The sequence below is a fragment of the Clarias gariepinus genome, chromosome 6 (genome assembly GCF_024256425.1).
Source record: "Clarias gariepinus isolate MV-2021 ecotype Netherlands chromosome 6, CGAR_prim_01v2, whole genome shotgun sequence".
In the NCBI taxonomy this organism is placed as follows: Eukaryota; Metazoa; Chordata; class Actinopteri; order Siluriformes; family Clariidae; genus Clarias; species Clarias gariepinus.
The window spans coordinates 25,243,098-25,253,574 of record NC_071105.1 but is presented as its reverse complement, the minus strand read 5'-3'; the positions used below and the strand labels follow the sequence as shown (position 1 = coordinate 25,253,574).

At 37.8% G+C, this 10,477-nt stretch overlaps 1 protein-coding gene across 1 annotated transcript; it reads left to right on the top strand.

The window, feature by feature from the left end:
* The first annotated feature begins 4,448 nt into the window (after positions 1–4,448).
* On the top strand, positions 4,449–10,011 carry abhd14b (abhydrolase domain containing 14B). The gene is made up of 3 exons (XM_053497572.1): positions 4,449–4,983; positions 6,708–6,949; positions 8,974–10,011. The coding sequence occupies exons 1-3, from the start codon at positions 4,770–4,772 to the stop codon at positions 9,154–9,156; spliced, it is 639 nt and encodes a 212-aa protein (XP_053353547.1). The 5' UTR covers positions 4,449–4,769; the 3' UTR covers positions 9,157–10,011.
* The last annotated feature ends 466 nt before the right edge of the window (positions 10,012–10,477 follow it).

Below are 10,477 nucleotides of genomic sequence, written 5' to 3'. Positions count from 1 at the left end.
CGGGTGGGGGTGGAACGGGATGGATCTGGTTGCGTGTGTGTGTGTGTGTGTGTGTGTTGTGGATGATGGAGCGTCCTGTAGACCTGACTGGACATCAAAACATCGCGTGATTCACTGGAAGTGCTTTTACTGACCGCAGAGCAAAAGAAACATTGTGATACAAATGAAACGTCTGATGTTGCTTTGATCTTATTGAACTCATATAAATGGACATAAGAATAATTCTTATTTTTATTTGGTTATTTGCATTGTGCATTTATTATTACATTAAGCATGTATGTGTGTATGTACGCATATGTGTGTGTGTGTGTGTGTGTGTATACTGTATATGTACAGTATTTACAGTATATATACAGGCAAATCACAAACCTAAACAGGTCCTTAAAATCCGTATTTGCAAGACAAGTCAAATAATAAGCAGGTGTAGTACTATAAAAAATCAAATCGAATTATCTGAAAATCTTCTTTTCAAACCTGGTCAAAAAAAAAAGAGCAACAAAACTTTCCAACAGCAATATTATACAAATCACAAAGCAAATTCTATAGATCCGATTTTTTTTTAAACAAGCCAATTAAGTAAAGCATTTGTTCGAACGTTGTATTTATTCCTTCCTATAGAGAAGGTGGAGGAAAGGCGCGTTTATTCATTAGATTTCAACTGCACACGTACAGTATAAGTGCGTATTATTAATGTACAGCGCCATCTGTCGAATTTTGAGATAAACTAATTAATTTTTAGGTCGATTTTTTTTAATGATTTCTTCTGATTCTGTATCAGTTATTAGCAGTTCAGCGCCATCTATGGTAAACATTGTTTATTTAAAATAAGAGCGTTTTCCATTTTAATTTTAAATGATCACATCCTCTCTATTGGAATTAAAAAAGCCTACAGTATATGTTATCTCAAGCTCGGCCAATTACCGCATTAAAATTCGTTCAGTAGTTTTTACATGATGCGTGCACAAACAAACAGACAAACAAAAATTCCTCAAAACATCTTAATGTGTTTTATTACTCATCGTATGTCCCCCTACATTATTTTTTGGCAAATATTTTAAATGTACAGACACTTTACAACATTATATTATATTATATTATATTATATTATATTATATTATATTATATTATATTATATTATATTATAATATATTAAGGTGGCACAGTGATGTATGTGGTTAGCACTGTGGCCTTGTCCCTCCAGAGTTGAGGGTTCGATTCCCGCCTGTGTACATGGAGTTTGCATGTTCTTTCCATGCTTGCTGGATTTCCTGCTGGTTAGTTACCATCCAAAGTCCAAAGACATGCAGATTAGACTAATTGGCATTCTCAAATTACCTGTAGTGTGTGTGTGTGATTGTGTGTGTGCAGGTGTACCCTCCTTCATTCCCAATGTCTTCTGAGTCTCCTCATGTACATTGTACATTTTAATTCAAATTAGCACATCTTCTCTTCTCGTGGGTTTGCAAGAAAGCAAAAGCTTATATGTTACCTCAAACTCAGGCAAATACACCATTGAAATTCAATTCAAATTTATTCAGTTGTTTTTTACATGATGTGTTCCCAAACAAACAGACAAACAAAAATTCCAAAAAACATCTTGATATGTTCTATTACATTCCTTACATCTTAAATATAGACATGCCAACTTTACAGATTTAATATATGTATGTGTGTGTGTGTGTGTGTATGCTTGTATCTATGCATGTACACTGATCAGCCATGATATTAAAACCATTAATATTAAAACCACCTATGTCTGGGGTTTCTCTTTTGCCACCGGGGCAATTCTGCCCCCTCAGAGCATGACCCCACAAGACCTCTGGGGTGTGCTGTGGTGTGTGGCACAATAACATTGGCAGCAGATTGCTCAAGTTCTGTAAATTGTAAGGTGGGTTTTCTGTGGGATTGGACAAGATGGAATGGCCTTTGTTCCCCATAGAAATAGATGAGGCTTGGGTGCCAATGATTATGCCACCAGTTTAGTGGTATATAATTGATAATCAATGTTATTTAACTCACTTGGCAGTAATGTTAATGTTATGGTCGGTCAGTGCACTCAGCCGCAGTCGATTTAAATATTTCACTACATTGAGTCTAAAATTACTCAATACATTTATACATGAATACATTTGTCGTACATATACAAATGGAACCAAAAATGTATACACACTTCATCAGTTTTTATCTATGCCCTTTTTAAAAAATTTAATTATGGCAGCAATGTGTAGAATTATGTTTTCTCTAAAGATGTAAATAGTTGCACCATGCTATCATGTGATGGTGATTTTTTTGTGCATATATTTTTCTTGTTGATGTATGGATACACTTTTTTGGGCCCCTCTGTATTAGCATTTTGAAAATTAATGAGTTAATGCTTGCAACATGGGAGTTGTTTAAGAGGTTAAAACCATTAATGTAATTATTTCAGCTTTCTTTTTTCCTTTCCTGAGACTTTGCTGTAGCGGTTAAAACAGTGATCACCATACTAGATCTTCTCTGTGGTAGTATCACTCTCTGTACTGATCCCCATTTAGCAAGCTCTCATTGTGCTTTGCTTAATGTTTCCATAGAACTAGATTATATACATGTACCTACATGCATTTCAGTGTATGTAATTAAAAAAAAAAAAAAATTTCTGTCATAATTTAACTTATTAAGTTAAAGATATATGCTACAGTCAGTACATGTAAAGTGAACTATTTCACATAATAATTTACTCAAACTCAAAATGAAATATTCTATGATTTTGAAAATACAGGATAAAAAAAACTGTATTTTCAAAAGCATAGAATATTTCATTTTGAGTTTGAGTAAATTATTATTCATATACAGTAGTATAAACACTTTATATCTATACAATTCAATTCAATTCAATTCAATTCAATTTTATTTGTATAGCGCTTTTAGCAATTTTCATTGCCGCAAAGCAGCTTTACATAGTCAAAAGAATTATTTAAGTTTGTATGAAATGTGAATTTGTATGAATCAAAATGGTCAGTTTGTCCCTGAGCATTACAAGCATGGGGAAGAGTGCTGACATGACAGTTATCCAGAAAATGATCACTGACATCCTTGGCAAGAAGTGTAAGGCACAGAATGTGCTGTATCAAAACATTTATGGAAAGCTGACTTAAATGGAAAACAGTTGTAGGAAAAGGTGCACAAGCAACATGAATGACTGCAGCCTTAAAGTTAATGTATCAAGAGCCACCATATGCAGACAACTTCAGAAAATGGCCTACAACTGTTGCTTTCCTAGTATTAAGTGACTTTTAAACCAGATACAAGGTCACTGTCAGGGATAACCCCTGGAGGGCAGCTTGTGTCCAAAGACCTGCACCTCTGTGTTTTAAGTGTCGTTACATAGCCTGTTTAGTTTAGTGTGTATACATACTCATTGAGTTTAGTTATTCTTTGTCTTGTGCCTGTTCTGACCTGACCTGTTCTGACCTTCTGTTACTTCAATGCGTTCTTGCGCTGGTATTTCTGTTAAGTTTGATTTGTTTATGTTTTGTTTATTAAAGTCTTAACTTGTGCAATTATGCCTTGCCTGCATCCTCTGACCAACCTTCCATAACAGTCAGAGAGGCCAAGGAGAAAAAGAACTGAACTGTTGGTCAGTGGTCCAAAGTCCACTTTTAAGATTGAAAGTAAATTCTGTATTTCATTTGGAAATCAAAGTCCCAGAGTCTGGAGGAAGACAGGAGAGGCACAGAACAGAAGTTTATTGAAGTCCAGTGTAAAGTTTCTACAGTTGGTGATCATTTGGCCATATCCTGCTGATGCTGGTCCACTGTGTTTTACTAAGCCAAAATTTAACAAAGCCATCTACCAGGAGATTTTATAGTACTGCATGCTTCTTTCTGCTGACAAGCTTTATGGGGATGCTGATTTCCTTTTCCTGAGGGCTTACTTGCTCACAGTGCCATACCTACCACCAACTTGCTTGCTTACCATGATATTACTGTGCTTGACTGGCAGAAAACTTCCTGATGTGAGCTCCAAAAAGAATCTATGGGCTGTTGTTAAGAGAAAGATGAGAAACACCTGACCCAACAATACAGACAAGCTAAAGGCTGCTATCAAAGCAATGTGGACTTTAATAACGCCTCAGCAGTGATCACATCCATGCCATGCCACAGTGATGCAGTAATTTGTGCTAAATGAACTCATGCACAAGAGCATAAATCAAAGAAACAAATCAAAAAGAAAACTTTAGATATTGCACTTTACATGTAATGAATCTATAATATAGGAGAGATTTACTTTTTGCAAATTACAAAATACATTTTTTGGTTGAAATTCAAATTTTTCAAGATGCATTGTATATCTGCACACGTGTTTGATCTAGTAAACTGCAAACGTTTGATCTAGCGCGCTTGTCAGGTTGTTGTTCTCCTATCAACCACTAGAGGTCAGCCTTTGCACATTCTCCACACTTCCGGCTCTCGGCTGCAGGACTGCCCCTGACGTCGAGTCTTTGGATTTTCTTTAAAGAAGACGTTTTGCGTTATTTTCAACGCTTATTTAGACTGGCTTGCTAAAAAAACAACAACAACAACCCCGAATTGGTCATAATTACAGGAGCAGGTTTCGCTGTGCGTGGTTTTGAGAAGTGAAAGAGCTCGTGCGTGAGTGAACGTGCACTTCGCGCTGAGTTTCCTGGAGCGGAGACAGACTGACTGACTGACCGACAGACTGACGGTTGATATCAAACACTCCTGCACAGCTGCGTCAAGTCCTCACTCCTACAGTAGACGACGAGCAGGATGTCGGAGGTTAAAGTAACCGAGGGCAGGGTGAGTGTGGAGATGTGTAGCCAGCCGCTGTTCTACCGCCAGGCGCTTCCCTCAGCCGGAGAGCCCAGGCTGTGTGTGTTGCTGCTGCACGGGATCCGCTTCTCCTCACACGACTGGGTCAGGATCGGATCCCTCAGCAGCCTGGCCGCAGCCGGATACCGAGCCCTGGCTATAGACCTGCCAGGTAAAGCACACAGCACCAAACACCAGACTCATTGAAAAACCTGCAGACTCTATTTAGTTTTTCTCTGTTTCATCAACATGTTTATTCAACAACCAGTGTGCATATGAATATAATCAAAACGATTATAAAAAAAACCAAGATATAATTAAATTATTTAAATAACTTATTTATTTGGTTAGCACCATGACCTTCCACGTCCAGGGTCAAGGGTTCGATTCCTGTCTGTGTGCATGGAGTTTGCATGTTCTCCCCGTGCTTGCTGGATTTTCTTCTGGTCTCCTCTGACAGTCTGAAGACATGCACTCACTCACTCATCGTCTATACCGCTTTATCCTGTGTACAGGGTCGCGGGGGGCCTGGAGCCGATCTCAGCAGATTTAGGGCACGAGGCGGGGTACACCCTGGACAGGGTACCAATCCATTGGATTTGGAAACGCCAGATAGCCTAATCTACACTGTCCAAAGACATGTCGGAGAAAACCAGAGCACCCGGAAGGAACCCACAAAGTACAGGGAGAACATGCAAACTTCACGCACACAGATCCCGAGGTGGGAAACGAACCTGAACCCAGGAGGTGCAAAGCAACTGTGCCACCTCCAAAGACATCCAGATTAGGCTAAATAGCACAATTTCCAAGTTGCCCGTTTTGCCCTGCGATAAATTCACACCCTATCCATAGTGTACCCCGCATCGTGCCTTAAGTCTTCTGGGATTCCACAACCCTGTACAGGATAAGCAGTATAGAAGTATAGAAGATGAATGAATAAATAAATAAATGAATAAATAATTTCTTAAATATTGTTTGATCTTGACACTATGCCTGAAGTAACTTTTAAACATGTTATTAACCCTGTAGACAAAACAAAAAGTAGCTGTAAAGGAGACTTGCCTTAAAGTGAGTTTAAACAAATAGCCGGTAGGGTAGGACAAAACCACTGGGACAGTCACAAGCCCGTCACTGTCAGGAATTATACAGTACACTGCTGGTGAGTCAAGCAAACCTGCAGAGAAAAATATTGCAAGCTCTCATTATAGGAGCTACAATCTGGGAAAATGGAGCATCTGTGAAAGCAACTGTCTCCACAAGCTTGAGGCTCATGAGGTATACTGTACCTGGGAACTTGTGTTGTTGTGTCAGTTAGATGGTACCCACACTAGTCTAATGAGATAGAGACCCCTATTAATAGCATTTTTTTCACCTGGTCCACAGTGAGGTTAATGCAGGTTGGTTTCACATCACAAAGACTTGATGACTTTTTTTTTGGAAAGAGGACCCAGACTAATATTAATAGGTTTTAATCAATCAATCAATCAATCAATCAATCAATCAATATTGCGAGCTCTCATTATAGGAGCTACAATCTGGGAAAATGGAGCCTTTAGTATATATTGTAGAGACCCTGCAGTCGAGGTTAGAGGCGATGCACTTAGCTTGCTTGGGAGCACATGACTGGTGAAGTGATCTGATATACAGTAGCTAGAACTACAACCTGTGGAGAGAGTATTTAACCCTTGCTACTGAAAGAGCTGCTTTCGTAACTAGCCCAGTGTTTGAATGGGTGCTTAATTTGCTTTGGTAAAAGCTTTTATCTGTGCAAGATGTGCCTCCTTGCTCTCTTGTTCAGTTTGAATAAATTGCACCTTATGGGTATTAACCATGACTTGTTTTTCCAGTTCTATTCCATGCTACATAATGCCTTATTTTTTCCCTGCTTGTAAACAGGTCTTGGTGAGTCGAAGGCAGTGGAGGCTCCTGCAGTGGTGGGTGAGCCGGCCCCTGCAGAGTTTCTGAGGCAGGTGTGTGACGGCTTGAACACCGGGCCTGTAGTGGTGATCAGCCCCTCGCTTAGTGGCATGTATTCGCTGCCCTTTCTCTTCCAGCACTCGGAGCGGTTGAAAGCATATATCCCTGTAGCTCCCATCTGCACTGACAAGTTCAAGGCTGAACAGTACAAGGCTGTACAGGTCAGTGTGTGTGTGTGGGTGATGGGATTCAGTGCCTATTTATCTTAAACTTGGCTTGTCCTTGCATTAGGGTCGGCACCATTTATATAAATTCCTGCTTAAGAAACTGAAAAATATTTATTAAAAATGGTTACAGGAACCAGATCCTTTTTTCTTTCAAACTACCATTAGAGTATAATGTTTCTCACTGCAGAGTGTTGTCAACAGTTTTTTCATGAATTTTTCACAGCACGCTATACACTTTTAGACAATTTACTGTCTGTGTTTTTTCGTTAGATAATGCTCATAACTGCATAAAATATTATAGATAGTTTATAATACAGTTTAGAAAGCTGGGTAAAACTCACACTTTAAGTGCCACTCGCCAAAATATGCAGCTTAATCATGCAATCCAGGATTAAATATACTGACATGCTGGAGAATTCCAGCTTGGGTTAAATGAACCAGAATGGGACTAATTGACTGTAGAGCATGGCAAAAGACAACATCTCCTGTAATTGACAGTGTTGATACTTTATAGAGTATGAGCCAGGTCAGATCGTTGACATGCTGCAAGGGCACTGTTTATCAAAAGCCATCATACATACATGTTTGTACAGAAATGTCAGTTGATCATGTCTGTTTGAAGAAGTACAAAATCAAGAGTGATATTGAGGTTGAGCAAGGAATCTCTGAAAAAGACAGATGAACACCTGTCTTAATAGCTGCCTACTGTACATCCTACCACCCTGATCCAATTATACAGCATCAACAGTGTTTCTCAGCAGTTCTTTTGCCATGGCGACTGGCACTCAGTATTTAAGCCAATGTAAAATGCCTAGAGAAAAGCAGAAATTCATCTGTTTTTGAACAGACAGACAATTCACTGTTCAAAGTGGTTTACAAACAAGGCAGAGATTAGCTCTTTGGAAAGCACCGCAGCACATTGGACATGCTGTGTACAAATGTGTTGATAGCTACAGTTGTTCTCTCTGTTTTGATGTTAGTGATGAGCACTTTCTGTCCTATACCTATTAAACACACCATGCAATGACGGAGTTAACCACAGGGTCAGGACCTAACATACTGACATGTTTATAAAAAGGTTGTTCCACTCTTGCATGTTATCTTGATGTGCCAGGTTTATGCAGGTAGGTTTCCTTGCTGTATAAAACAATAGGAATGCCTTACGGAATAAACTAGTCATCAGCTGATGACCTGAGTGTACTGAATGACCAGGTTACCACATCAGTGGCCCTTTTTTTTCTCAGATGGAATTTTAAGTGTAAAAGTGAGGGTCTTGGAGCATGAGGAACCATTTTCACACATGAAGTGACCACTGCACTCTGTACCATAATCAAAGTTAAAGGGGGTCAGTGAAATTTGCAACTTGTGTGCCCATGTACAACTTTTTTTTGGCTGGGCAGTTTATAGTGGCCAATTCGGGGTGTGGTACTGTGCTCATGTAATGCTATGCTTGTGTATTTATTCATTCATTCATTCATTCATTCTTTCATATTCAGTATTTTCAGACTCGTTGTATTGTATTTTGGGAAAATTAAAACAACAAAGTTTATTAACAAAATTTCCCTGGCAAGTATTAAAAACTAAAGAAGGAGGGCTGGCCAGAAATCCTTTGATAGATGGTGGAAATGAAAGGATGGAATTACAAAAACTTGTTCTTTGCACAGCAACTGCAACTTTAGACATCATGCCTAATTCATTCCTGAGAATAAAATAACAAGTGCTTAATAAGATAACGCATGCTTTCAAGTAATTACCTCATTACGTAATATAAGACTCATAGCTTATAAGACTCGTAAGTCATTATGCTACTTAATTAAATTAAATTAGATTAAATAATAAGTTATTGTACCTAAAATAAAAAAATTGCTCAGTTTTGAAAATAGTCACATTACTGTAAGAAATTTAGCATGTTTTTGGCAGAATCATTACACGTTTAACAGATTGTAACAGATTTGTTATAACAAATGTATTTCTGAGGTGTAAATGGTCCTGCATGAGATTTGTCTCTTTCTTCACAGGTCCCAACTCTCATTGTGTATGGAGATCAGGACACTCAGTTAGGTCAATTGTCACTAAACAACCTGAAGAATCTGCCCAATCACAAGGTGGTGGTTATGCAGGGGGCTGGGCATCCCTGTTATCTTGATGACCCAGTGACTTGGCATAAAGCTGTCCTCGAGTTTTTGCACACACTGTTGTAATCTGAACACAACTAGCCACGTATGGGGTGATTATTACTCAGTGATTACATTTGATTTCTACTAATGATCAGAAGATACGTATAGTTTCATTCCTGTTTAGATTAGGTACTTTAGACTAGCTGCCTAAAGAGAGGGCAAAATCCCTTGCTGATGTGAACACACAGACTTTCATAACAATTTAACTAATTGGCTAAGTGAGAAAAAAATTGGGCATCATTCCACCACAGCGAGGGAAATTATGGCTGTAGCATTGTTTCCTTGAACCTCTCAAGACAATATTTGATTGCTTCGCTAAAGATTTAAATATTATTGGAAATTCTGTGGCACCGAACACAGGCTTTATTTTCCGCGTTATTGTTAAATTTTTTTGCTACTTTATCAAAAACTCCCCATTTTAATGTGCAGATCGTATTTCAGTGTCAGAATATCCCTGTTTGTTCTAGGGAAGTTTAACCACCATAGCGAAAGCCATTACACAACAGCTCTTTAAAAAAATAAATTGTGCAACACTTGCCACACTGTTAATAAACTTACAGGGGTTACTATCACTAAAAAAGTGCTTTTGTTTTCTCATCAGTCACCCAGTTATCATTAACATATTGCAAAATAATTAAATCCTAAGGTTTATTTTTATAAATGGGAAAAATTATTTAGAAACATTTCAATACAGTTATAACGCTCTTGAAATGATTCCCTTGTTATGTACCTCATTTTACACCATCTTTGTCTGGATGTATGTGATTTTGTCATGCTCCACATGCTGCTCTGCTAACTTCAGGGCATACACTAAGTGGGTAAATGACACACAATTAAAATACTTTTCACATGTTCTTATTGTTCTGAACAAATCCTTTTTACAAAATTAGTCATTTCGATTTGTTATTTTCCCATTTTTATTATAATATTAATCACCAGAACTTTGTCTTTCTTCAAGGGTTAAACAACTACTAATTTTTATATTGTGTTTGTAGTTTGATGTTAAGCTTAACATGTCCACCCTGTTATCGTGAAATATTATAAAAACATATAAACTTTTCAGAAATACAAAATATGTGATAAGCAGTACACAGTCACCTTCAACAGTGCATAATTTTCTAATTGCAAGTTCACTATGTGCTTATTAAATGCTAACTTCAGCCAAAAAAACAAAAAACAAAAAGGTTCACCCAGTCTTTATCCTTACATAACCTTTGGACCTTTGCACATAGTTTTTGCCACATTTTTGATTGATTTTATTATTGACAACAGACTAATATTAACTAAAATGTACTGTTGAAAAGAAGACAATATATCTTTCTGAAAATGTTACAATCACTATTAA